The sequence below is a fragment of the Kogia breviceps genome, chromosome 7 (genome assembly GCF_026419965.1).
Source record: "Kogia breviceps isolate mKogBre1 chromosome 7, mKogBre1 haplotype 1, whole genome shotgun sequence".
Classification (NCBI taxonomy): Eukaryota; Metazoa; Chordata; class Mammalia; order Artiodactyla; family Physeteridae; genus Kogia; species Kogia breviceps.
Genome location: NC_081316.1, coordinates 17,894,684 through 17,922,400, shown reverse-complemented (window position 1 = coordinate 17,922,400; position 27,717 = coordinate 17,894,684). Strand labels below are relative to the sequence as shown.

Sequence of the window (27,717 nt, the reverse complement as noted above, 5' to 3'; positions counted from 1 at the left end):
AACAGTACCGTAGGGTAGATGTGGTTACGTAAGATGTTATCACCGGGGACTTGTCCAGAACGGGCAAAGCCATAGAGGCAGACAGGAGATGGGTGGTTGCCAGGACAGACGGGTGAGGAGGGGAGACTGGGGGCCAACTGCTTAACAGGTATGGGGTTTGGGGTGATGAAAAACGCTCCGGAACTAGAGAGTGCTGTTGGTTGGACACCACTGTGAATGTACTAGATGCCACTAAGTTGTACACTTTAAAATGGTTAAAATGGTCAATTTTATGTTTATTTTACCAAAAAAACCCCACCCCAACCAACCCACTGCTGTGGAGTAAACGGAGCGATGCCTGTAGCGAGTCTGATAGTGTCAGGGGACACACGCATCCCCAACCCACTCCCGGGGTGGGCGTGGCTACGGAGACGGTGGGCGTGGCCACGCCGCAGGAAACAAGGGTCTCGCCTTCAGGCTCTGAGGCTAGAGAGACAAGTGTCTTCAAACAAGATCCTTTCAAAAGTGACAGTTTACAGGGAACTCCGACAGGAAGTGATGCCAACTGCAGCTCCTTGGGTTTGCATGGGAGAGGGATCTGCCCAGCCCTGAGTCCTCTTCACGTTTCCTGCTCAGAAGCGGGGCTTGAAACCCCGCGACACAGACGCACGGTCATAGTCTCACTCCCGCCTTCCCCCTTGCAAGCTGCCCGGTGGGGGGTCTCCCCATGGAGCAGTCAGAATAGCGAAGGTGACCCCCAGGTGGTGATATCAACGAGCAGTGATGTGACCAGAGATGACCAGGATCATCCAGAAGCTACTGGAAGCGAGGGAGGCATCCATGCCGAGGAGAGGCCCCAACCTCAGCGACCAATTTAACTACCGTATTGTCAAGAGCACCGCAAACAACGCACCCCTGAGCAAAAAGCAAGATGCTAAAGAACGCATACAGAACACCACTTTAATCATGTAAAATCACACAGAACAAGACTACGTGCTGTTCAGGGTGACATCCACATAGTAAATGTCTTTTAATGCTTGGGAACGAATTGTCAAAGTTAGGAGAGTGGTCCCCTCTGGCATCAGCTACATCGATTATGTTTTACATCCTAGGCTCGGTGGTGGGTGTGTGTTATTTCTTTTATTATGACTTTGTATTTTGAAACAGGAAGTTGCACACGGAGTTCAGAGGGCTCCTGTTGTACCCTGTCCCGGTCTCCCTCTCGATAACATCTTTTTTTTTTTTTTTGGCCACACCACGCAGCATGCAGAATCTTAGTTCCCTGACCAGGGACTGAACCCGCACCCCCTGCAGTGGAAGGGCAGAGTCTTAACCACTGGACCGCCAGGGAAGTCCCTGGTGATAACATCTTACATAACCACATATACCCTATAATGCTGTTAACTCAGCTACATACCTTCCGTATGTCAGAAACACATCATAGTGAGTTATTTCTTCAAGGATTCTATTTGGCCAAAGAGCATAGCACAGGCATCCACGTGCTGCCCACCTGAGACGTACGACGGGCTGCAGGGGCGGCCAGGCCAGCCTCTGCATAAAGCTCAGGGCTCGACGGCTGCTGTGCTGCGCCTCCACCTGCGCTGAACAGCTCCGTGGACCAACGAGGATGACTCACCTCGATTCTGTCCGTCTTGGCATCTCCCCAGTACAGCTTCCCCTCCTGCAGGTCCAGAGCCAAGCCGTTGGGCCAGCCCAGGGAGGTGTTGACCAGGACGTGCCGTTCCTGCCCATCCAGGTTGGCGCACTCGATTTTGGGGTTCTCCCCCCAGTCTGTCCAGTACATGAGGCTGGAGAAGAAGTACATGTCCTTGACACTGCCCATCTGTCCCGGCCAGGCTGCACCCCTAGGACTGAGGACAGCACCCACCCACCACGCCCGAGCCCGTGTGCGGAACCAGGGGCCCCACGGGGACAGTGGGGGCTTAACTACACGGGGCCCTAGGACTCAAAACAGCAGACGCCCTGCCAAAGGACCCAGGGGAGGGAGGGGCTGAGCTCCCAGGGGGAGGGAGAGGCAGAGCGGAACCTCCTTCAAGTAGCCGAAGGGCTCCCACGTGCAAAGCAAAGCAGGCAACATGCTCTCTGCGGCCCCGAGAAGCAGAGCGAGATCCCGTGGGGTGCTGGGGGCCCTCCGGGGTGGGGGGTTCAGCCCAGAGAAAGCGGCCAGAGCTGGGCCCTGAGCACAGTGCCCTTCTGGGCTGGCGGCCTCTCCTCTCCCGTCCCTGAACCCTGGGATCTTATACTTGACACGATCCCGTTTCCTGAGGTCCTCACACTCGGGGCTGGGGGGGACCCCACCCACCATTTCACAGGCCCCCCGCCCACCATTTCACAGGTGATGCCCACAGAGGGGGTGACTTGACAGAGGCCATCGGTGGCAGAGTAGGAGCAGGTTCCCATCTCCCGAACCCAGAGCCCGCATCCCGACACTGGAGCTGGCCACGAGCTCCTGCCTCCCTGGCCCTCAGACCCCGGTGACCTGCTTCTCACGCCCACCCCCACCTCCCAGGGGGATGGGTCCTGCCCCTTGACAGCCACACAGAGCAGTGTCCGTCTGTCCACTCCCCCACCAGGCTCCACGGTGCAGCTCGAGCCCTGGGCCCTTCCAGCCCCGTGACCCGCCCCCGAGGGCTGTGCCCCTGGGCTTCTATAGACAGAGGCAGCTCCACAGCAAGAGCGCGTCTGAAAGCCCCGGGGCGGGGACCAGAGTACAGGCTCCCTGGGCAGAGGGGCTGCAACCCCTGCCCCCCCCCACAGCAGGCACCTTGCGGGGTCGCCTCACACTGAGCCTCAGCCCTGGGGCAATGGGAGAAGCACCTGATGCCTCGTGGGCACTCCGGTTACCATGGTTACAGTCAATGCAGCTCAGTTACTCCCCCCCAGGGACCTTCCCGGGACCAGCTGCCTTCCAGGGCTGTCCTCCCAGCCCCTCCAGGCTATCCCCAGGACGTGGGCCCACAGCCTGCACTGAGGGCGGGGGGCTTCCCCTGCAGCCCCAGCCCCCAAGAGGTCCCAAAACTCCTCCCCTCTTGGAGTCTGCCAGTTTTGTGTTCTTGGTCATGAGGTCCCAGGAAGGCACTCAGCCGCTACCCTCTGAGCAGCTGAGGGTCTCAGAAAGGCTCCTACAATGATTGACCAGATTCACAGAATCCTAAATTGCCAAGTTGGAACCAGACTGCTAGGTCCAATCCCCACCTCCCAGCTGTGTGACCTTGGGCAAGTCACTTAACCTCTCTGGGCTTCAGCTTCCTCCTCCGTACAACCGTACCTACCCCATGGGGTGAGAGGCGGAGAAAAAATGTGCTTGCTTCGTGGAACGTGCCTGGCAGAGACCTGGCACGTGTGTAGTAACTGTTGCAGTGGCCACCACTCTTGTTAGCATTATTAAACCAGAAATCAGCCCAGTGGAGAGCTCCATTTTACAGGTGAGGAGATTGAAGCCCAGGGGGAAAAAATGACTTACCCAAGGTCTCCAGGGTTTTCTATAAATGTAACCAAGTTCTGTGTCAGAGCTTCTCAAAGTCTGGTCCCCAGATCAGCCCATCATCTGAGAGCTTGTTAGAAAGGCAAGTTCTCCTGAACCAGGACTCTGGGAGCAGGGCCCAGCCATCTGCTTCATCCTGATGTGGGAAGAAAGCTCCGGGACCGCTGGCCCCCCTCAGCCTGGCTCCCAGCGCCCGCCCCCAGCCTTACCCCATCACGGGGTGCAGCACGATGGCGCGGGGCTCGTCCAGGTCCTCGGACACCAGGATCTTGCGGGAGGTGCCGTTGAGGCGCGTCACCTCAATGCGGTCGGTGCCCGTGTCCGTCCAATAGAGGTTGCGGGCCACCCAGTCGACTGCGATGCCGTCGGGGTCGTTGATCTCGGTGTCGACCAGCGTCTGTGCCCCCGACCCGTCCAGGTACGCCCTGCGGATGGCACGCACCTCGTCGTCCGTCCAGTACACGTAGCCCTCCAGCGGGTCATAGTCGATAGCGATGGCGTGCCGGATGTCGTTCACCTGCAGCACGATGTCCGTGAAGTCCGGTGTGTCCAGCGAGATCCTCCGCAGGTCCGTCCGCCGGGCCAGCAGCAGCACCTCCTCGGCCCCTGTGGACACACGAGCAGTGGGATAGAGGCCAGCGGCAGGAGAGGAGACGGGGCCTGCGGTGGGCATGGCAGGAGAGGGGCGCAGCCAGGCCCCCGGGGCTTCCTCGCAAGGACCGGTAATGTCAGGTAACGTTCGCCGAGATCTTCCTACACAGCCACTAGTTCATCCTCAGGAGAGATCCGTGAGGCTGGCGCTGTTTGTATCATCATCTTACAGATGAGACAATGGAGGCACAGAGAGGTTAAGCAGCCAGCCGAAAGCCACACAGCCGTCTGGCTTCAATCACTGGGTAAGAGCCACCTCACGCTCAGTCCCCCTTCTCCCCTGCAAGCCCCTCTCCTGGCCACAAACCAGCCCTAACTACCAGTCCCGCCTGGGCCCTGGGCTCCAGGCCCTGCTCGCCCACCATACTCCTCAAAGCCCCAAGTGGACTCAAATGCCACCTCTTCCCTGAAGCCCACCCTGCCTCCCCACGCCCGTCCGGCAAGGCAGCTTCAGGTCCCATGACCATACACGTCATCACAGGTCCATTGTTCCCAGGTGGCCGTCTCACCCACAGGGGTGAGCGCCCTGGGGGCAGGCGCCCCGTCTCCCCCCTTGTCACCCCAGCAGTATTGCGTGCTGTTGTCTATTGGTTTGTTGTGATTTCCAATCCGCTTGTTTACGACTTGAGTGAAGTTGTTTTGATCTAAAGGTGAATCTGTTTACGTGGAGGAAGCTGTGCCAGGGTGACGTCATCGACATGTCCTTGTCGATACACACTCAGCTGGCGGTGGGCTCCACTGGGGCTTCTCGATAAGGACAATGACGCAATGGACGTTGAGGCTTTAAATACCAAGGGTGTGTGAGGACTGGGCAAGGCGACTCCTGGCTGAGCTCCTGCCATGGACAGGCCACTCCTGGTCGGCAGTGCTGTAAGAGCCCACGACAGTCTCAGGAAGAGAGGGGACAGCTGTTCCTGCCCTGGCGAGGCGCCTCCTCGTAGGCAGTGGTACAGCCACGGAAGGGCCCCTGGAGTGACGACCTTCAGAGCAGCCCACCTGGCCCGCCGTCACCAGTGCTGTCACCTGCTAGCTACGTGCCCCGACGGCAAGAGACCTGAGCCAGCAACCAACACCCGGCTTTTAGCTGGACGGAATGACTACGGAGAGTCAGCTCGCAGAAAGGTACACCTCAACTACGTTTGGACTTGACACCCTTCACTTTCCCTTTGCCTGGAACGATAATGTAATTGGTTTGGAGTACGTTATTTCTTTATTGACTTATTAAGAGACATTATCCCATATGGTACCGGCTTGTGAACTATGATTATTAATATTATAATTCCCACAGCGAACCTGTGTTAGATAAACTACTGGCAAAGACAGTCTCGGTCTCTAAGCATAACTTGCCCTAAACAAAACACGTCTGACTCTGTCCTGGATCCCCCCTGGATTCATCAGAGCTCCCAGCAGAAGTAGCCTCGTGTGCTACTACCCGGAGCCTCACATGGACTCAGGGACCCCAGGGGTGCTGGCCAGGCGGGACTCAGACACCTCCGGAGGCTGCTGGGGTCAGGATGATGCCCCCTCCCCCAGAGCTGGGTCACAGCCCACGCATTCATCCTGGACCTTTCTGGTCTTGAGGCTCCTGCTTCCCTGAGGCAGGAAGATTAGGCTCAGAGACACCTCTGGCACTCTGGGGCCACTTGCCTGGTTTGATGAAAGGCCCGGAATGGGGAAGGACCCACCTGAAGTTACACAGTGGGGACAGTGGGGACAGTGATGGGACCAGCCCAGCGTCTTCCTCAGGCCGAGGCCCCCAGGCCTGGGCTCTGCAGCCAACTGCCTGGCCTCCTCATGCCTGGTCCAGCCACAGCCCTCGAACAACTGACCGGCTTTTTGTTACAGGGGTGGAGCCCTCGGAACCCAGCGTTTTTCAGGGGTTCTGGGGCCCCCTGCCCTGCATTTCAATTAAGGGCAGGAACCCCATCCGGACTCTGCTGCTCTGAGGCCCAGAGTTCATAACCCTGTTCTCCCGCTAGAGGGCGCGCACGGACAGCATGGCTTCACGAGCCCAGTGCTGGGGAAACTGGGGCAGATGGGGGGAAAAGGGAGGTGCCCGAGGTGCCCGGCTACGTCGGAAACCTCCCAGATCCAAACTCAGATTTCGTTAGAGGTGTCCGTGCAAGTTCTGGTTTGGTATGTGCTGGAGGGAGGGGAGGGGAATTCTGCATTTCAACCGATTGTCTTCTGCTGGGCTCCATTCCCAAAATGTTCTAGTGACATCAGACCTGTTTTTCAAGGGCCAGGTCACAGGCCTCCTCCTCCTCCAGGAAGCCGTTCCTCCCTCCCCTCCAAGTGGATGGACTGACCACACGTACATGCAGCCTGCCCCTCTGCTTGCGCGCCGCCCTTACTGGCTCACAGGGATTGTGGCACATGCCCCTCGGCGCTCCGCAGCCCCCAGCACAGGGCCATGCCCAGAACAGGTGCTAACATCCTAGGACAAGCAGGGAGAGTTCAGGGCAGAAACCTCCTGGCCCTGACCGTGCTGTGTGACGCTGGGCAGGCCGCTAACCCTCTCTGGGCCTCAGTTTCCTCATTTATAGTGAAGAATCAGCCCAACCTGATGGCATCTGCGTCCCCATTTAACTCTGACATCAAGGGGACCATTCACCAAACTCTACGGAGGGTTCTGCCTTAATCTGTCACCACGGGGGCTGGGGGAGGGAGCTCCCCAGAAAACGCTGGGTCCGAATGGAACCAGACACTTGATCGCCAAACATGTTTCCAGCCTGTTTCACCCATCCCTGTTCCCATGATCCTCCAGACACAATCACCTGAAACAGCACAGTCCTCACACCAACCTTTGAGGTGTGATCATGCCCCATTTTCCTGAGGAGGAACCCGATGCAGAGAGAGGTTAAGCTCCCCGCCCAAGGACACACAGCAGCAAGGTACCACGAACACCTCAATCCCCGGAGCTGGCACACACAGGAAGCCCAAGATGGGTGTGCTGGCCCAGCAGGCTCGGTCACCCCACCGGTCTCTTTGTGGGCAGCTACATCAGGCCAGGCCCCGGACCAGGTGCTGGGGTTCGGGGTGGACAAAAAAGATGCGGAAATTGCCCCCATGGTGTTCCTGGGGTCACAGGGCAGAGACCTTCAATGAGCAAGACCGTTAACGAATCAGTGCTGGGAAGGAAAGCTGGGGTCCCGGGCACCTGTGAAGGGGGCCGGCTGAGACTGGTGGCGGGGGACTGGCCTCCAGCTGCAAGAGCCTCTGGGATCCATGTGGCTGTGACCACACAGCAGATCCCAGCAGCCTGTCCTCACGGGCACAGAGCCACCAGGGGTGAAGTGTGCCTGGCGCCAGCTCTCTGCTAACCAGGTCGGTACAAAGCCTCAAGCACACCCCGCCATCAGGGAACCCCATTATAAGCATTCCTCAGAATTAAGTCTCTGTGGCTGAGGCAGTAATTAAACGCTGCGATAAATCTGTAGGTGTTAATTGATTCCAAGGCTGGGGCGGGGGAGGTGTCTCCGACACCCCCGGGCTGCAGAGCCTTTGAGGTTTTTATTTGAGCTTTGCCGAGAAAAATGCAGAGAACAGGACCCCCAGGAAAGAGCCGCGGCCCGGCCCGTCTGCCTGAAGGTCTGAGCAGGCGGTGCCCAGCACAGAGGTGTGGGGTACGCCATCCAGGGCCAGGCCAGCGCAGGCAGCTGTGAAGAGAGGACCACGGGCCTGGGTCCCTTCGTTGGCAGATGCTCACCAGGGCAGCCTCCAGGGTTGTTTGCAGGGAGGTGTGAGCGGCGGCCTGCTTCGGGCCCCCTGGGGTGGGCGCAGGGCACCGTGCCGGCCGGAAGAAGAGAGGCCGACGCCCTCCCTGGGACCAGACACAGCCTGGGGAGGAGTTTGTTTAAACACCAGGGAAGTAAACTGTTTAGAAGCTAACAGTTTGGCCAAATGGTTTCCTCTGGGGTTGTTTAAACAAATAGCCTGCCCCACAGAGCTGCCAGAGAAAGTGAAACCTTCCCTCCTGGCTGGGCAGAGGTCCCTGGAGCCTCCTCTGGGCAGGCTCCTGACCTCTGCCCCTCCCCCTGCACGCAGGCAGGAAAGAGGGGGGCATCCGTGCCTCGGAGCCAAGCGCAGGGCACGGGGCACAGGCCAGGCCAGGGCACTGCCTTCCTGGCAGTATGTTTGCCTCAAAACAGAAAAGCAGGCTGGACAGAGGGCCCAATGCCACGGACACGTCCAGCTCAACGGCCTCCCTCTCTGCCAACATCCATTCAGACCAAGCCACCGTCCGCTCTGGGGCACCGTCCCTGTGCCAGGCCCGGGATCGCGCAAACGAGGGGACACAGAGAAGGGCTGCTGTAACATCCGCACAGACCGGGTGGCTCGGATCAGCAGAGACTGATTCTCTCACAGTCCTGGAGGCCAGAAGTCAAAAACCAAGGTGCTGGCAGGGCCACGCTCTCGTGGAAGGTTCTGGAGAGAATCCTGCCTCGCCTCTTCCAGCTTCTGATGGTTGCCAGCAGTCCTTGATGTTCCCTGGTTTGTGGCCGGATCCCTCTAATCTCTGCCTCCATCTTTACGTGACCTCCTCCCCTGTGTGTCTGTGTCTAAATCTCCCTCTTATAAGATGACCAGTCACTGGGTTTAGGGCCCATCCCAATCCAGCATGACCTCATCTTAACTTGGTTACAACTGCAAAGACCCTACTTCCAAGTTAGGTCACATCCACAGGCGCCGGGGTGGGGATTTCACTGTGTGTATTCGTCGGGGGACACACACACACGATTCAGCTCCCGATGAGTGGGGAACAGAGGGTAAGGGGACAGTCTCCATAGAAGGATGGGTTCAAAGGCAGGAACTCCAGACAGAAGGGTTGGCATGGGCAGCAGCGTGGAGGCCGGAGGGCGCAGGGGCCGCTCTGCAGCCCTGTGGGCAGGAGTGGGGCTGACCATCGGCCGCCCCCTCCCTGTGGCGTCTGGTCTGAGCTCGGAGGCTGGGTGCCTCCCCGAGGGTTTGAGTGGCCCTGCAGGCCACGACTCCTCCCTGAACACCTTCTGCCCGCAGGACGCCGGGGCAGCTCTGAGCCCACCCCTGTCTGCAAGGAAGCCTCGTGCAAATGGCAGCTCGCGCTTGTAGCAGGAGCCCAACCGCAAGACACACAGAGAGCCACCTGGAACAGAGGCCGGCAGGAAACCCAGGTGAACACCCGCAGTGTCATCTCTGGACCATTCCAGCCGGCCTTCCAGTCTCTAGCAGGGGTCTGTCTGCTTTCTGTCAAGGGCCAGGGGGCAGGCGCTCCAGGCTCTGCAAGGCCACGGCCACCTCTCTCAATCCCTCGGCTCCACCGCTGCAGCTTGAAAGCTGCCACGGACGACGGGTCAGCAAAAGGTGTGCAAAGAAAATGTCCTCCGTGGACACTGAAATCTGAAGGTCCTCTCATTTTCCCAGGTCACAAAACACTCTTCTCGTGATGTTCTTTCAACCACGTGAAAATGTAAATACGAAACTTAGCCCACAGCTGCCCCCAAACAGGCAGCAAGCAATCTGGCCCATGGGTGGCAGTTTGTTAACCCTTGCATGGGAAATATGTGTGACTTTTACAATATTAGAAGTAAATTCTAATACTAAGGGAAACTGCGTCAGGAGGGAGAGCAGGTATAGAGGGGCCCACAGAGCTCTCCACTCCACTGTCCTGTAAACCTAAAACTGCTCTAAAAAACAAAGTCTGTTAAGTATTTTAAAGAAAGGTGAAAGGCATATAAATCAATAAGAAAACTACCCAGACCCCAACAATGAACAGGCAAAGACCACAAACACAAATTAACTGAAGAAAAAAACCACAACCAATAAACACGAAAAATGGGTAACTTCTCGGTTAGCTTGCAAGCAGACGCAGGAGGCCAGTGGCTACCAGCTCGGTCGCAAGATGGGTTAACGCTCCGTGGGGGCGGGCAGCACGTCCCCCCACCTCCCAGGGGACTGTCCCGGCACACGTTTCCTGGATGGCAATGTGGTTCAGGGACCCTCTGACCCGGCGACTTCCCCTCGGAGAAGCCAGCCCAAAGCAGCAGCTAGAAATGCACATGGATTCCTGGTCACAGGGGGTCACTGAGGCTTGGTGAAAACAGCGAAACCCACACCCGAGGCAAAGAACCTGTAAAGGATCTAAAGATCCCACAAAAGGAAAGCATTCCACAAATGAAGGGGCTGGGGTCCAGGTCAGTCGTTACACACGCCCCAAACAGCACACCCTGGAGAAGGGCAGAGGCAGGAAAAGCCCGTGACATGATAAGCAGGAAAGTCAGCCGATACGCTGCTCGTAAAATACAAACAAATCACGCCAAAAGAGCCGTGACTGTGTGCATGGAGAAAGCACAGGAAACACCTCAAAACGTTAACAGCGGCTACCTCTGGGTGGCAAAATTATGGGTGTTTCTTATTTTCTCCAGTATTTTGGGGGATGTTTTCCTTCCTACAGTGAACACAAATGTTACTTTGTAACAAGAAAAAAACCAAGGCTTTAAAAGAGGGGTGCATGCATTCATCCTTAGACGATCACACGGTCTAGGTGGGGAGGTGGGTCTTTCTCACTAGGCCGCCTGCGGGGGCGGGGGGGGGGGAAGCGCCCTAGCCCTGCACTAAATTGCCACAGGCCGGGGTTGGGGGGGCGGGGTGGGGGGGCGATACATTCGACCTCCAGGTTCTGAGCTGTTTGAGGGGGTAGAACAACAGGAGAAGGAAAGGATGGGACAGAAGCACCCACAGCCCCCCCAGACAGCCCAGGAGGGCACTGCTGGCGGTCACCCAGTGTGGGAACCTACCTGAAAGGGCCTCACGGTTAAGCCCCTCCAAGCCCCAACGTGGGGAAAGGGATTTTTCACGAAAGGGCAAAAAAAACAGCGCATCCCAGGCAATAGACTGACCAAATTAACGCAGATGAAAGAGGCAGGGCCCTTGACCTCCCCGCCCTCTAACCCAGCGGGCAGGGTGGACATCACCTCCATCCCCCGCTGGACCAACTGCAGGTCCAAGGTCACGGCCCCCCCGCGGGAAGGACTAGCCCCCCCACACGGAGGCTCATGCCCCAAGGTTCCCCCAGGGCCACACCAACCCCAGAAGGCTCCTCCTGCCGACTCCTTTTCCTGCTGGAGCCGGAAGCAGAGAACAGCCCCTCCGCCTCCCTGACACATCCTCAGGCCTGGTCCCGGCTCTGGGGTCTCCTTAGTCCAGGGGAGGCACAGTCGACCTTGACCACGGCCCGGGCCCGGTGCCACACGGACAGAGCCAGGCCCAGCGTAGGCCGTCCTCCACGCTGCAGCGTCGAAGGCCGTAAACAGCTTCACAGCCAGCAGGCGGCTGGCTTATTTTTGTATTTTAGCAATTGATTTTCTCCACTGCCCCCTTGGGGTAAGTGGTTGGACAAACGCTGACACCACAAGCTGGCACCGAGCGGCCGCAGGGCCACAAGGCGCAGAGGAAGTGGCCTGGCCAGGCACCGGCTCCGCTGGAAACCCGAGGCCCAAGCAGCTGTCCCCCCGCACGGCCCACCCCCGGCCTCCAGGCCAGCACTCGGGGAGGCTGCAGCCCCTGGGAACCACCAGCCAGGCAGGCACCCCAGCCCGGAGCTGGGGCTGCGTACACGGCATCACCCCATGCCCTGCGTCCAGGGGCGGCCGGACAGCAGCCAGGTCAGCGCCAGCCCCGTGACCCCAGAGGCCAGCCCCACTGCCTCAATGAGCGACCCTGAGCAAGTAAGCCGGCCTGTCTCTCACAGGGAGGACTCGGGTGTGGATAAGGCCCCCAGCGAGGCTGGGAGGTCCCACGACAAAGCGGGTAAGCCCGGGAGCTCGAGGCCACCGCCCCAGAGCACGTCCCCTACCAGCGGCACCGAACACACACCCAGGTACCCATGGCGGGTGGGGAGAGAGAGAGAGAAAGAGACACGTTTGAACGAAGTGTGGTCGGCTGGGCAAATTGGAAGTGGGCAGCCCGGTCCCCTGAAAGGCAGGAGTGCGGGCTGAGGGCTGTCAGACAGCTGGTGACTTGCATGAGGCAGTCTGTGTCCCACCTCTTCAGGCAGGTGGCTCAGTTCTTTAAAAAGCCCACACAGGGGGCCCTGCTGGTCCACACGAAGGGTGGAGCAGAGGTGTCCCACAGACGACCTTGTCGCACCACATGAGGACACCCCCGGGGCCCAGGCGGTGCAGGGCAGGGGCTGGGGCAGACCCTGAGTCAGGCTGCCCGGGTTCAGGTCCCATCTCTGTCCCGTCTTCCATGGCCTTGAGCGAGCTCTGCCTGTCCTTGGCTATGAAGCAGGCTAGCCACAGACCCTCCCTCACACAGCGCCACCCTCCCCACCCCCAGCCCCCAGGAGGCACCAATGAGCACAGAAACGTTATTACTGGGCTTGCCCACCCTGCCCAGCAGTGGGGGCCAGAATCACAGAGCGGGCTGCGTCACATGAAAACGCCGCCTCTCTAGCTCAAAGGTGGTCAAGCATCAGTGGTTTACACGGTTGAACCCAACTCAAGTGCCCTGCACTTGACAGTTCATAAGGCACTTTCAGAGACATGATCTTGTCCGATAACTCCCAGGTCGACGAGGCACGAAAATCCCGCATTTCATTGGGGTCACAGCCACATGCTGCGGGATCCGGGACAGACTCGGATGTCGCGACTCCCACCCCAGCCTGTCCCTGGGGACGGCCGGGAAGGGACATGGCGGGGCCCCTACTGGCACAGTCGCCAGAGTCGTTCCTGGTCCCAGGACGACCAAAGAACCTCAGCTCTTGCACAGCAAAAGCTCTTGAAGGCAGCTAACTGACTTCTCAGCACTCTTCCTGGGCCTGGCGAGGCCCACGGGAAGCCAGCATCCCTCCCTCCTTGTGGTGGTGGGAACAGAGCCTGATACACCTCCGGGGGGGTGGGGGTGCTGGCAGTGTCTGAACGGAGGCCTGAAGGAGCCAAAGGGAAGGTGCTGCAGGCCGTGGGTACAGCACAGGCAAAGGCAGAAAGACAGGTGCTCAGAAGGTGGTCTGGAGACAAGCCAGAGGGTGAAAAAGCGCCTCCTGTTCTCCCTCTAATGACAAGCCAGCAGCCCCATGGGTCAGCCCAGCACACCCAGGGCCTCTGGTCACCACCCCCAGGGCACATGGAATCGGAGAGTCGTCCCAGGCACAAGGGCACAGTCAGTGGTACCCAGGCAGGGAATCTGCAGCTGTCACCAAAGCCAGAGAGGGCACGAGGGGCACATGGCCAGGAAGGGCAGCCTGGGAGCTGGGGGGTCTACCAGGGCCTGGACCCTGAGAGCCCAGAACTTGTCTCCAAAGCTGAGGGGAGCCGTCTCAGCTCCGGGGTCAGTCTAGGGCCAGGTCGGAGCTGGGCTCAGCTGCAGAAGCAAGGGGGCACATCGGACAGGCTAGGAGGGACGGGGCTAGTAGGGGAGGGGGGTGACCGCAGTCTAACTCTGCGGCCAGTGGACACGGGCATCTGCACAGCTGACCACACCCGGGAGGCGCCGTCTGCCTTGGGCCCCAGCCCCACGATGACACTTTTCTCTTTCTAAGAATATGACATGCTCCCCTCTCCTCTTTTATTAGGTTTAAAAGTTAGTCTTCAGACTCAGACACAAAAGAACACATGCTGTGTGGCTCCATTTCTATGACGTTCCGGAACAGGCAAAACTAATCCGCGGTGATAGAAGTCAGGACAGCGGCTGCCTCTATGGGGGGGTTACGGGGCGGGGGGAGCTGCCAAGAGCACCAGGGAATTTTCTGGGTGGAGGAAATGTTCTGTCTCTGTCGTGGGGTGGTGGTTATGCTGCTGTATACAACTGTCAAAGCTCATCAGAATGTACACTTAGAATCTGTGCGCTTTATTGTCTGCAAGTTATACCTCAATTTCTTAAAAAAAAAAAAAAGTTAGTGCTTGGGCTTGTTACACAATTTCCTGGGACTGTGCAATCTGATTTTCTTGCTATTAAAAATTCACGGTCCATGGCTGAGAACAGCAGCTGCCTTCTGTTTGCAGAGTCGACGCCAATCACAGCCCGGGCGGCGGCGGCCTCAGCCACAAGGGCCTCTTTTCTTTTCCCTTCGACCTACTTCCCTGATAAGTGACAAGACAGCCAGACTGGGAACAAACGCACCCCTTATTCCTCGGCCCTGAGCCTCGGCTAATCCTCCCGGACAGACGGATGGATGTGAGGGGCCCAGCTGTCAGTCTGCCCGTCAGACCCGACAGTGGATGCCTCTGTTCCTCCTGCTGCCTCTGCCGGCCACATCCCCGCCATCTTTTTGTTTCCCGTCCCCGAGAACATCTGTTAAAACTCCTTCTTGGCAAGGTGCAGCAGGCAGACTGTAAATCACCAAGCCCCCCAACTCCCGCCCTGCCCCGATGGCAGCCTCATCTGGAAAGGCCGGGGCGGGGGGAGAGAATGACGCCCCGGCACAGCCTGGCCACCCCCAGGCGGTGAAGTCACTCGCCCAGGTAGCTCAGGCCCGGAGGAGGGGGGTGCACAGCCCAGAAGCCTCCGGGCATGAGGAATGCACAGGGACAAAAGTCAAAACAGCAGGGCAGGTCCCAAAGAGGTCCAGCCCCTGAGGGCAGCAGGAGGATCCCTCGGACGTGGTGGCAACTCCCAAAGAAGGCCCCGCTGTTGCTGTTTTTAGCCCATTCCACATAATTGGAAAAACATGGGGAAAACCAAAGCCAGCTGGGCACCTCCGTCTGTGCAGCTGCGAGGGAGGGTGCGGGGAGGCCGGTGCTTCAGGGTGGAGGGAACACGGGCTCACGGCCTGGCCCGGGACGGGCTCCTGGCCCGCTCGCCTGGGGGACAAGAGTCACTCGGCCCCCCAGGTCTCACCCAGCCCCCAGCAGAGCCAGAGCTGAGGAGGGGCCATTTGCTGTGACATCCTTCCCAGTCTCAGAACCTACAGGACCCTCCCTGGGGACCTGAGACACGGCACCCCAGAGCCAGTGGGTGTTAGCCAACCCGCAGGGCCGTGGGACATAAGACGCCCCTCGGGCCAAAGGCAGGGAGTCCCGAGTCTCCCATCCTGAGTGTCCCGCCCCCCCCCCCACCCCGGAGCAGGGGGAGGTCCTCTGATCTCCCCACATCACAGGCGAGGAAACTGCAGCTCGGAGGGCTGACGGACTCCCTGATCTACCGGCGCCCAGCAGTGAGCGATTCCACCCCCACTGCATCCTCTGCTTCTCGGGGGACCCTACACATCCCTGGGATGTCGCAGGCCCCCATTCGCTGGGGTCCGAGCATCACCCCATCTCAGTCCCCTCCTTGGGGAAGGCAATGACCCCTACACGGGGCTGGCTCTCATTTGCTCAAAATCAGGAAAAGATGGGATTCACACATGTCACAGAAACTTCTTCATATTCAGCTCCCCGAAGCATAAAAGGTCAGACTCCTGGGATGAGAGCCCCAGGAATCCGCAAGTCACGCCCTGGCTTCAAATCTTGAGATGCTTCCGGCTGTGCGGGTGGCTCCCGACCCACTGCCCAGCAGCTGCCTGGGGCTCGTGTCCAGCGCAGAGGCAGCTCTCCACCTCCCGTGCCCTATCCCTTGTCATGGAGACTCTGATTTGCTGGGGCCGGGGAACCTGGATGTGACATAATGGGCCGAGCAATTCCAACACAGCCAGGCCCCTGCCCCCCTAACCCAGAAGCCCTCCAGCCCAACGCTGGCCTTCATCCCACAGAAAGGAGAGCCACATGTCTGGCGCCCTCACCGGCTGTGTGAGGAGGGCTCCCCAAACCCCACGCCCCCTCCCAGCTCCTCTCGGCACCAGCTGGCCTCCACGTCCCCTTCTGGTTCCAAATGGGTTCCAAATGTCCAGGGAAGAATTGCTCTCCTGCCATCTTGCCTGCCTGGCCCCTAGTTCAAGTTCAAATTCAAGCACAGCTCATGTTTGTTGGGCATCCAGGCCTTGCTCTCAACAACCCCATGAATCGGATACTACGATCATCCTTTTTTTACATCTGAGGAGACAGAAGCACAGACAGGCTGAGTCAATTTCCCGAGATCACACAGCCGGGACGTGAGTTAAGGTATCATAAAAGGAAGACTGGACATAGAAAGCCACCACGTGACTGAAAATCACTCTAAATTCTGGGTTTGCCTGAGACGGAATTTCCTCACCCCCCAAAAAAATCTTTGGCAGGCTCTCAACTGCAGACCAAAGCCATGTTACATCTGGTGAATGTTGCATCCGACACATCCCATTCTGGATGGAGGTCACACCTGCACAGGCTCTGTCCATTTCTGTCTTTCCCGAAGGCCTTTCCTCTAGCCCAGGGCCAGGTTCCTGAGCCCTCACTGTGTGGCCTCGGCTCTTCACCCCCCCGGCACACTGGACCTCACCAATTCCAAAGCCAAGAAGAGATCCCCAAGCGATCCCAGGGCCTCCTCGGCCAGCCCCGGAATTCCATCCTCCCACCGGACACACCGGGCCTCAGAAGACCCTGGCGGCCCTCCATGGGCGCTGCTCCCTTCCGGCCGGCGAGGGGCCTGCACCAGGCCCTCAGAGCTCTGCTGGTGACATTCAATAGGATTTAGTGTCTCGTTTTCTTCCTATTACCCACGTGTTACCAGCCACTGTCTCCAGGCAGTGTTCACATCTGATACCCTGCACGTCGTCAGCACTCAAAACCCACATTCCACATGTAATTTATGTCCACCGGGATGCAAAACTACATCGCCGAAGGACACTGTCAGCTCGGAAGGCTGCCTGAGAAAAGGAAAGCAGCTACCGTGCTCAGGTGATAGGATTGGGCCTTTTAATCAAACACTGTCCTTTCACATGATATTTTGTGGCAAGGAATAGAAACTGAAGGGTGAGAGATCCGTCTCCTAAAGCCCCAGCCTGCCATGGAGCCGTCATTTTTTGTGACATCTGAGGCCCAAGGCCTCATTAGGTCCTCGCTCACAGAACCGTCCCTGACTCGTTCTGTCGCCCAAACAGACAGAAAGGTCCTCGGGGTCAGGACCCCTTTCTCACTCATGCCCAGCTGAAGAATACAGAGAGATGTTGGAGAAGCACCTCGAATTTCCAGAAAGCCATCTTGGGGGCAAACCCTTGAAATGCTCTGAGAAGCTTCTGGGTTTCTTCTCGACTTCAACGAAAACATTTAGAAAACTGTTTACCCTTTCCCACCCCAGCTGCCCCGGACCCCTTCACCTTCAAACAGGTCCAGGGCAGGAGGTACAGAAGCCGCCATTGACCCCTGGAACTAAGCAGTGCATTAGTGGGAAGCGAGTGGGGTGGGAACCAGTCTTCTAAAAACCAGGACCCCAGCAGTCACATTCTCATGCAAAGCAAGACTCCTGTCCCATGGCTTCTGTCCCTGTGAGCTCTTCCCTCCTTCTGACCTAACACCCTAGACAGGGCATCTGGAGCAAAAGCAGGAGGGTGCAGGCTCAGTGCAAAGACAGCACCCCCCCTGCCTCTGTGCAGACCCCCATCCAAGCAGGGGCGCCTCGGAATGACAACAAAAATGGTTTTCTTCCACGCGCTTGGCCTTCTCCAACTGGGTTATTTGTAGAAGTGTCCTTCACAGCTCGGGGGGGGTGACAAGACAGTTCTGGTAAGACCAGGGAAGGCGGCCCCAGAGCTGAATCCCGGGGAATCTGCAGGCTGGCCGTCCTCCTGAAGGAGGCTGGGAACCAGCTTCCAACAGGAAGGACAGGCTTTGCTGCTAATCCCCCAGTTTCCACACACACCCCCGTCGTAGGTGTCGGTATCAGCAGCCACTGCAGAGCTTCCGGCCCCTCCTCTAGGAAGCCCTCCGCCCCAGGCCTCCTCGCCCCGCAGTTAATGCCTGCAGAGGGGACAAAATCCTCTCAAAGGGCTCAACCCCGGGCAGTGGTCCCCAGAGCTCAGAGGCTCCAGCTGCTGGGATGCTGGGAACCCGAAAGAGCCTACTACAGCCTCGGCTTCTTCTGGTTGGAAAAGAAATGGGGCCTCCCCCAGGAGTGGCAGGACCCCTGGACAATAGAGGTAAACCTAGCCCCTTGGGCCTGATGAGCTGCCAGTGGTGTGAATGGTGGGCGTGGCTGCCGTATACTGTGTACCCACTACTTACAGGGCACCTCGTAGGCACTTTCAACTCCTGTTAATGCACTGGGTCCTCCACGGCCTCCCTGGCAGGGGGTGGTCTGTGACTCCCACTCTCATCTCACAGATAAGGAAGGGAGGCACCAGGCACCATCCATGCCAGACGACCAATAGCTCTCTGTACCCCAAGGTCGCCTGGGCAAGTCGCTTCTGGAACTCCAGGCTTCTCCAGCTGTGCAACTTCACTGGACCAGGACACTGGGCTTCTATGAGGGTTCACACCTCATTTTTGCCCACACCCCACTCCTGGGCCCCTTAACAGCAGCGGTTGCACAAGGTCCCCCGTCGGGGCAGAGGCACCACTGCACGATCCACCTTTCTGGGGGGTTGTGTCCATCCCTATTCCTTCCCCAAATGTCCACATGCAGCCTGGCTCCAGACACCCGGAGTGGGCAGAGATGGCAACCATGCCTGCATCCCCCTCCCTCTCCCAGAGAAGACATCACCGATCGATCCAACACAGGGCTTGGGCAGACAGCACCCATCGATGGCAGCAACAGACACCAGATCCAGATCCTTCTAGCTCCAGGGCCAGGCCCCAAGCCAGCACTCTCATGGCAGCAGGACTCGGAAATTGCAAAAACACAAATAGGGGCTTCCCTGGTGGCGCAGTGGTTGGGAATCCACCTGCCGATGCAGGGGACACGGGTTCGTGCCCCAGTCCGGGAGGATCCCATATGCCGCAGAGCGGCTGGGCCCGTGAGCCATGGCCGCTGAGCCTGCGCGTCCGGAGCCTGTGCTACGTAATGGGAGAGGCCACAACAGTGAGAGGCCCGCGTACCGCAAAAAAAAAAAAAAAAAAAAAAAACCACAAATAGAACAGAAATGTCCGACAATGGAAACATGGTTCAAAGGTATGCCTGATTGATAAAACATTCTTCAGGTACTAAAACGCAGGTTTTTGAAGCAGACATACCTCTTGTCATCGCAAATGCTCCTGCAATAATGTCAAGTGAAATGTATAGATACATGTGGACAAAACAGCAGAGTTAGATACAAGGAAATATTTAGACTATCTCCAGATTTCCCTTAGTTTCTCCAATACACAAAGCAGAACTGGCTCCATAATATGCAAGAACCACTCCAAAATGAAAATGCAGAGCCTCTTGCTCGGAAATTATTAAGCATTTCAAGTCAACAACAGAGCACGAAACCAAGCACGGGGCCCTTCTGAACCCAAGGCCCCGTGTGACTCTGCACAGATCAAACACCTGTGAGGTCAGTCCTGATACCAACTGGTTCCTGCCTCAGAGCAGCCCACAGCCTCTTCCTTCTCACTGTTCCTTCTCCCTCCTAATCCTCTAAGCCTCAACTTAAATGGTGCCTCCTGGGAAGGACCTTCTCTGGCCGTCCCTCTCAGGTAGCCAGTCCCCCCTGCTGGGCTGTGCTGGGCCCTGGATGTCCCCAGGGACAGGCTGTATCCTGGATGCATATCATTTCTGGGAGAGCACATGCTGAATCCCACACCTGGCAGTAAAGGCCCCCAGGCAGTGCCATGGAGAAGGGCGACACTTCTTTAAAAATAGCACGAGTCTTTGAAGCAGCAAGTGCCCAAAAACCAAAGGGGAGAATAAAGAGGTGGGAAAATACCTATAGCAAAGAAAATCACTTGCATGGGGGGCAGGAGATCAACTGAACTTGGTGCATCCAAAGAAAACTCCCATTAAGGATGTGTTCACAACCTAAGTTTCCACAGCATGCTGAGGTACGGGGGTAGGGGGTAGGGTTATTACAGCACAAAGATTCCATGTGAATGGGATGCAAGGATAAAAATGAATTACAGGGACTTCCCTGGTGGTCCAGTGGTTAAGAATCCGCCTTCCAATGCAGGGGACGCGGGTTCGATCGCTGGTCGGGGAACTAAGATCCCACATGCCGCAGGGCAACTAAGCCCACGCGCTGCAACTACAGAGCCCACGTGCTCTGGAGCCCGCAGGCCTCAACTAAAGTGAAGCCCGCGCGCCACAACGAAAGATCCCACATGCCACAACAAAGATCCCACGTGCCGCAAGTAAGACCCAACAAAGCCAAAAATAAATATTTTTTTAAAAATGAATTATCAATTCCACATCAACGCTTATGAAAAAGCAGAAAAGCAAAGACATGAGCTCCCAGGAGGGCCCGAGGTACTACAGCGGTGGGAGCACTTGGAAGGGGAAGGAGGAGGAGGATGTGTCTACTGGGAACCTCCTGTCTCACACTCTCTAACGCCATCGCTCTTGTTACAATAAACACAGTTTTGGGGCTTCCCTGGTGGCGCAGTGGTTGAGAGTCCGCCTGTCGATGTAGGGGACGCAGGTTCGTGCCCCTGTCCGGGAGGATCCCACATGCCACGGAGCGGCTGGGCCCGTGAGCCATGGCCGCTGAGCCTGTGCGTCCGGAGCCTGTGCTCCGCAACGGGAGAGCCCACAACAGTGAGAGGCCCGCGCACCGCGAAAAAAAAAAAGTGAAGGCAAAATAGGGGCTTCCCTGGTGGCACAGTGGTTGAGAGTCCACCTGCCGATGCAGGGGACGCGGGTTCGTGCCCCGGTCCAGGAGGATCCCACGTGCCGCGGAGCGGCTGGGCCCGTGAGCCGTGGCCGCTGCACCTGCGCGTGCAGAGCCTGTGCTCCGCAACCGGAGAGGCCACAACAGTGAGAGGCCCGCGTACCGCAAAAAAAAAAAAAAAAAAAAAAAAAAAAAACAATAAACACAGTTTTGGTTTAATAGCTAAAGACAGCCAGCTTTTAGGGTGCGATTGCGCATGCCGGCAGTGTACTTGTTACTTGGGGTCTCTGCCCATCTGGCACGACCTCATCTTACAGACGGGAACCTGAGTCCCGAGGTCGTTCACCCATCAGGCAGCAGAGCTCAGATCTGACCTGAATCCCAGCTGCTCGGCTGCCAACGTTCAGAGCCCGGACCTCACGAAGCCCTCCCCAAGGAAAGCAGATCGTGGGGCACCCAGGCTGGTGGCCACCCCTCCCGCCAGCCACTCCCTGGCTCACCTGCCTTGCACGTCTGGCCATTGTCCTGAAGCTGCACGCCGGTGGGGCAGGCGCACGCATAGAAAGGCTCCCTTGGGGACAGCAGACACAGGTGGGAGCAGCCGCCGTTGTTCTCCTCACATTGCGTGTGGTCTGGGGAAACAGGGCAGGTGGGAGAAGGTTCCGGAATGGGCCCTAGACACCCACGCCCACTACTCCCGCTGTGGCCATCCTCCCCGGCCTGCCCCCTCTTGCCGATCTCCTACCACAAGAAACCCCATCTTCTTCAGGGCCCCTCGAAGGACACCTCCTCTGCGGAGGCTGTCCCCAGCCCTCCCTGGCAGGATCCCAGGACCTGCCTGCATGGTAAGGTGAGGCCCTGGGTCAGGGGGGTCCTGGAGCAGAGGCCTGTTTTATCTCTGTGACATGCCTGGACCCCACAGGCTCTGCACAGAAGCTTGGGGGCCACACCGGGCCCCTGGGCCGAGCCCCTGGTAGCTGATGACAATGCTTTTCATTCTCCCAAGCCCTTGCACAACCAACGTGCAAATGAACTGACAAATACTCCTGGCATCTCACTCTGCTCAGGACAGGGCAGAGGGTGGTACCCATGAAAAGTAAAGCATTAAACCCACCTGCTTGTAAGGACCACGATGTTCCCCCCAGAAAACAACTCCAGAGAGCCCCTCCCCTGGAAGCCCGCTCTTAAGTACAAAGTTGGAACCTTCAATAGCACCATGGCCAGAATCCGCCCCCCTCCGTGGTCCCCATGGGAACCAGTGGTGGTCCCTGTAAGAACAGGTGGTGGTCCTCGTGGGAGAGGGTGAGCCCAAGGCCCTGGCCCTGCTTGCTGGCTGCCTGTCACAGGAGCTTTTCACCATCAGGGACCCCTGCCACGACCCCATGGGGACCCCAGGCTGAGAACTTTGACTTGGAGCAGATTTTTCATGAATAAAGATGTAACCTCCACTGGGCCTTGAAAACAGGGCAACCTTCCTCGGGAATCCCTCTGCCACCCCCGAGGACCGCTGGGGCAGGTCCCTGCCTGAAGCAACCCCGACACCAGCTCTGCAGAGGGACCTCTCCCAGCCTGCCCCACCCCCAGCCTGGCCCTGACTTACAGTAAGGCTGCCGCTCTGGGCTGAGCACTTGGATATCCATGGGCGAGTAGAGGGCACTAAGGATCTCCTTCCTCTTGTCTCCAGTCCTCTTGTTACAGGCGTGGATGGAACGGGTCTGCCAGTCTGTCCAGTACAGGGTGTCTCCAGAGAGCGTCAGGGCAAAAGGGTGCGTCAGACTGCCCTCCACGACCTTCTGCCTGCGGGGGGGGGGGGGAGCCGTCAGGGGGTCCCCATCGTGCTCCCCATTTGAAAGCCTTCCATTGTTACTGCTGACCCATCGACATCACACAGGACAACAGGAGCACTGATGGAGAAGGGTGAGACCAGGCCAGGGCATCCCAGGAACCTTCTGCCAGGGTGCGCAGGGCACCTTCCAGACCTAGCCAGCCTCCCGCCACCCGACAGAGACGTGGGGGGCCCAGCATACCCAGCTGCTCCCTGTCTAACCCGTTTCCAGAAGGGGGGCTGTTGCCAAAGTGCCCCACAGAGAAGAAAGAAGGAAGAAAAGTGGCAGTGAGGAAGCCACGCCTGGTGACAACAAGCTGATGAGAAGCACACCTGTCCTGCCCTGATGCTTTAACAACATGACACAAATCGGAACAAAGGTATTGATATTTGCTCATTCCTATGATGTCAATAATTTATATCATCGGGGCTTCCCTGGTGGCGCAGTGGTTGAGAGTCCCGCCTGCCTATGCAAGGGACACGGGTTCGTGCCCCAGTCCGAGAAGATCCCACATGCCGCGGAGCGGCTGCGCCTGTGAGCCATGGCCGCTGAGCCTGCGCGTCCGGAGCCCGTGCTCCGCAACGGGAGAGGCTACAACGGTGAGAGACCCGCGTACCGCAAAAAAAAAAAAAAAGTTAATAATAATAATTTATATTATCAAAGCAAATTAAACTTGTATCAGCGTTTTTAAAAAAAGCTGTTCTCAGCTGTGTATTTATAACACCCAGCAAATGAGAACTTTTTAATGAGATTATGGACGACGGTAATAGAATCGTAATTCACACAGCTGGTAGTATATGCGATTATCTGGTTTAATGACCTGCGCCCCACTATAGGCTTCCTGAGGTGGACGCTGTGGATGGGTGGTCACCACCATGTCCTCACACCCCGGTACAGCACTGAGGAGGGAGTCACTCTCAAAAGGTATCACTGAACAACCAAAAGTCACACACTCGTGCTCTTTCCCAACCTGACCTGACACTGCCTCTTCCCTCTTTTCTTCATGTCACTTTTTAAAAAGATGTATTGACTAAAAAGGATCATAAGAGAATACTATGAACAATTACATACCAACAAATTAGACAACCTAGACGAAATGGATAAATACCTAGAACCACACAATCTTCCAAGACTGAATCGTGAAGAACCAGAAAATCTGAATAGACCGATAATTAGTAATGAAATTGAATCAGGAATCATAAAACTTCCCCAAAACAGAAGTCCAGGTCCAGATGGCTTCATAGGTGAATTCTAACAAACATTTAAAGAAGAGTTAGTACCTATCCTTCTCAAATTATTCCAGAAAATAGAAGAGGAAGAACAGAATAGCTATTACCAAAAAGACAAGAAACGACAAATGCTGGCAGTGATGTGGAGAAAAGGGAACCCTCGTGCACTGTTTGTGGGAATGTAAATTGGTGCAGGCACTATGAGAACAGCGTGGAGGTTCCTTAAAAAACTAAAAATAGGGGGCTTCCCTGGTGGTGCAGTGGTTGAGAGTCTGCCTGCCGATGCAGGGGACATGGGTTCGTGCCCCGGTCCGGGAAGATCCCACATGCCGTGGAGCGGCTGGGCCCGTGAGCCATGGCCGCTGAGCCTGCACGTCCGGAGCCTGTGCTCCTCAACGGGAGAGGCCGCAACGGTGAGAGGCCCACGTACCACAACAAATAAAAAATAAATAAATAAATATTTTTTAAAAAAACAAAAAATAGAACTACCATATTATCCAGAAAGCCCACATCTGGGTATTTTCCCAAAGAAAATGAAAACACAAATTTGAAAAGATATATGTACCCCTGTGTTCACTGCAGCATTATTTACAATAGCCAAGGTATGGAAGTAACCTAAGTGTCTGTCGAGAGATGAACTGAATGGATAAAGAAAAGACGGTGTGTGTGCGTGTGTCTGTGTGTGTACATATATACATATGTATATACACACACACAATGGAATACTACTCAGCCATAACAAAGAATGAAATCTTGTCATTTGTGGCAACATGAATGGACCTGGAGAGTATTATGCTAAGTGTAAAAGGTCAGACAGAAAAAAACAAATACCGTATGATTTCACTTATATGTGAAATCTAAAAAACAAAAGAGAAACAGATTCATAGATACAGAGAACCAACAGGTGTTTGCCAGAGGGGGGCGGGTAGGGGAACAGATGAAACAGATGAAGGAGATCAGAGGTACAAACTTCCAGGTGCAAGATAAATAAGTCATGGGGGACTTCCCTGGTGGCTCAGTGGTTAAGAATCCACCTGCCAATGCAGGGGACACGGGTTTGAGCCCTGGTCTGGGAAGATCCCATATGCGGTGGAGCAACTAAGCCCATGCACCACAACTACTGAGCCTGCGCTCTAGAGACCACGAGCCACAACTACTGAGCCCATGTGCCACAACTACTGAAGCCTGCGTACCTAGAGCCCATGCTCCGCAACAAGAGAAGCCCATGCACCGCAACGAAGAGTAGCCCCCGCTCACCGCAACTAGAGAAAGCCTGCACGCAGCAACGAAAACCCAATGCAGCCAAAAATAAATAAATTTTTTTAAAAAATCACATCTTAAAAAAAAAAAAAGTCATGGGGATGTATGTAATGTACACATAGGAAATATAGCCAATAATACTATAATAACTTTGCTTGGTGATGGATGGTTAACTGTTCTCATTGTGACCATTTCATAATTGAATCACTATGTTTTACACTTGAAACTAATGTAATATTGTATGTTAATTATAACTCAATAAAAAAATATTAAAACCCAGACTCATAGATACAGAGAACAGAACTCAGAGATACAGAGAACCCCTGGTTCCAAGGGGGGGGGTGCGCAAAATGGGTACAGGGGATCAAAAGGTGCCAATTTCCAGTTATAAGATAAGTAAGTCCTGGGGATGTAACATACAGCATGGTGACTAGTTAACAATATTGTATTGTATATTTAAAAGTTGCCAAGAGAGTGGATCTTAAAAGTTCTCATCACAAGGGGAAAAAAATGTAACTATGTATAGTGATGGATTTTAACTAAACTTATTGGGGTCATCATTTTGCAATATACAGGTATAACAAATCACAACAAATCACAATGTCATACACCTAAAATGAACACAATATTATACGCCAATTATATCGCAGTCCAAAACCAAAAACAGGACCTCCCTGGTGGGGCAGTGGTTAAGCATCCGCCTGCCAATGCAGGGGACATGGGTTCGAGCCCTGGCCCGGGAAGATCCCACATGCCACGGAGCAACTAAGCCCGTGCGCCACAACTACTGAGCCTGCACTCTAGAGCCTGCGAGCCACAACTGCTGAGCCCGCCTGCCACAACTACTGAAGCCCACACACCTACAGCCCGTGCTCTGCAACAAGAGAAGTCACCGCAATGAGAAGCCCATGCACCGCAACGAAGAGCAGCCCCCACTCACCACTACTAGAGAAAGCCCGTGCGCAGCAACGAAGACCCAACGCAGCCAAAAATAAATTAATTAAATAAATAAATTTAAAAGCAAAAAAAAAACCCCAAACATACAAAAAACTGTCTTGAGGCGAAATTCACATATCACCAAATTAACCACTGCAAAGTGAATAATTCAGGGCTGCGTAGCACATTCACAATGTGCAACCATCCCCACCAGCTATTTCCCAAACATTTCCATCCCCACAGGAAAACCCTGAACGTACCAAGCAGGTACTGCTCATCTCCCCTCCCCCCGCAGCCCCTGGAAACAGCAGTCTGCACTCTGTCCCTAAGGATTCGCCTGTTCTGGACTTTTCACATCAGTGAAGTCACACGATATGTGGCCTTTGGTGTCCGGCTTCTTTCACTTAGCAGCACGTTTTCAAGGCCCATCCATGGTGTGGCATCCAGCCGTGCTTCATCCCTTGTTATGGCTGAGCGCCACTCCATTGTACAGACGTGCCACATCTTGCTTATCCATCCGTCATTCATCTGTTGGTAGACATTTCAGTTGTTTCTACCTTTTAGCTAGATGCCAAAAGCATCTAGCTGGATGCATTTAGCTGGATGCTCCTGCGACGGATATTCGTGTACAAGTGTATTTATTTCGATACCAATTTTCAATTCTTTGGGGGCATAAACCTAGGAGCAGAATTGCTGGATCCTACGTTAATTCAATGTTCACACCCTGAGGAGCCATGAAACTGCTTTGGATGTAGGGCTCTTTATAGCCTTTTTGATCCCACTTAGAATGAGCATTCTGCACTTTGCTATAAAACAGATGCAGGGCTTCCCTGGTGGCGCAGTGGTTGAGAATCCACCTGCCGATGCAGGGGACACGGGTTCGTGCCCCGATCCGGGAAGATCCCACATGCCGCGCAGCGGCTGGGCCCGTGAGCCATGGCCGCTGAGCCTGCGCGTCCGGAGCCTGTGCTCCGCAATGGGAGAGGCCACAACAGTGAGAGGCCCGCGTACCACACACAAAAAAAATAAAATAAAACAGATGCAGATGCCTGCTAGGGCGGGATGTCAGACATGGTGCGTGCACTGTTATGGATCTCAGCTCTGAAAAGGCCTGCAGGCCTCAGGCCCCCAGGGTTTCAGGTGTGAGACCACTGGCCTGAGTTGAGAAGGATCAGCCAACGCCCAGCTGGGACTGGCCAGGGCCCCGTGGGGAAGGTGGGGGCCCAGAGCCGGGCGGAACTTACCGGAAGGAGCCGTCCAGGTTGGCGCGGTGGATGAAGCTGAGCTTGGCGTCCGCCCAGTAGAGCTTCTGCTCCTCCAGGTCGATGGTCAGCCCGTTGGGCCAGTAAATGTCCGAGTCCACGATAACCTTCCGGGTGCTGCCATCCATCCCTGCCCGTTCGATCCGGGGTATCTCTCCCCAGTCTGTCCAGTACATGTACCTAACAAGGAGGACAGAAGCGCGATGAGAAAAGCTCGCTTTTGTTTTGTTTTTGTTTTCTGTCTGTATGAATGCAAGCGTATGAAACAGAGACAGTGAACTTGCCCTGAAATCTCACCCAATGTTTAGGGCCGAGGGTATCATTACTTCCGATCTGCTTTCTAAGCAGTCAGTAATATATTAATTTTTTCTTTTTTTTGGCCGCATTGCTTGCAGGATCTTATTAGTTCCCCAACCAAGGACTGAACCCAGGCCCTCGGCAGTGAAAACACAGAATCCTAACCCCTGGACCGCCAGGGAATTCCCTGTAATATATTAAT

General features: G+C 56.1%; 1 protein-coding gene across 4 annotated transcripts in view; it reads right to left on the bottom strand.

The window, feature by feature from the left end:
* The window catches only part of LRP5 (LDL receptor related protein 5), a 109,572-nt gene that overhangs the window by 47,566 nt on the left and 34,289 nt on the right, over positions 1-27,717 (bottom strand). For all 4 annotated transcript variants that reach the window (XM_059069274.2, XM_059069275.2, XM_067037732.1 and 1 more), the window contains exons 3-7: positions 27,201-27,398; positions 22,306-22,502; positions 21,206-21,337; positions 3,694-4,090; positions 1,616-1,787 (exon numbers count right to left, since the gene is read on the bottom strand). In XM_059069274.2, the coding sequence (XP_058925257.1) occupies positions 1,616-1,787; positions 3,694-4,090; positions 21,206-21,337; positions 22,306-22,502; positions 27,201-27,398 (1,096 nt within the window). The remainder of the gene's footprint in view (positions 1-1,615; positions 1,788-3,693; positions 4,091-21,205; positions 21,338-22,305; positions 22,503-27,200; positions 27,399-27,717) is intronic.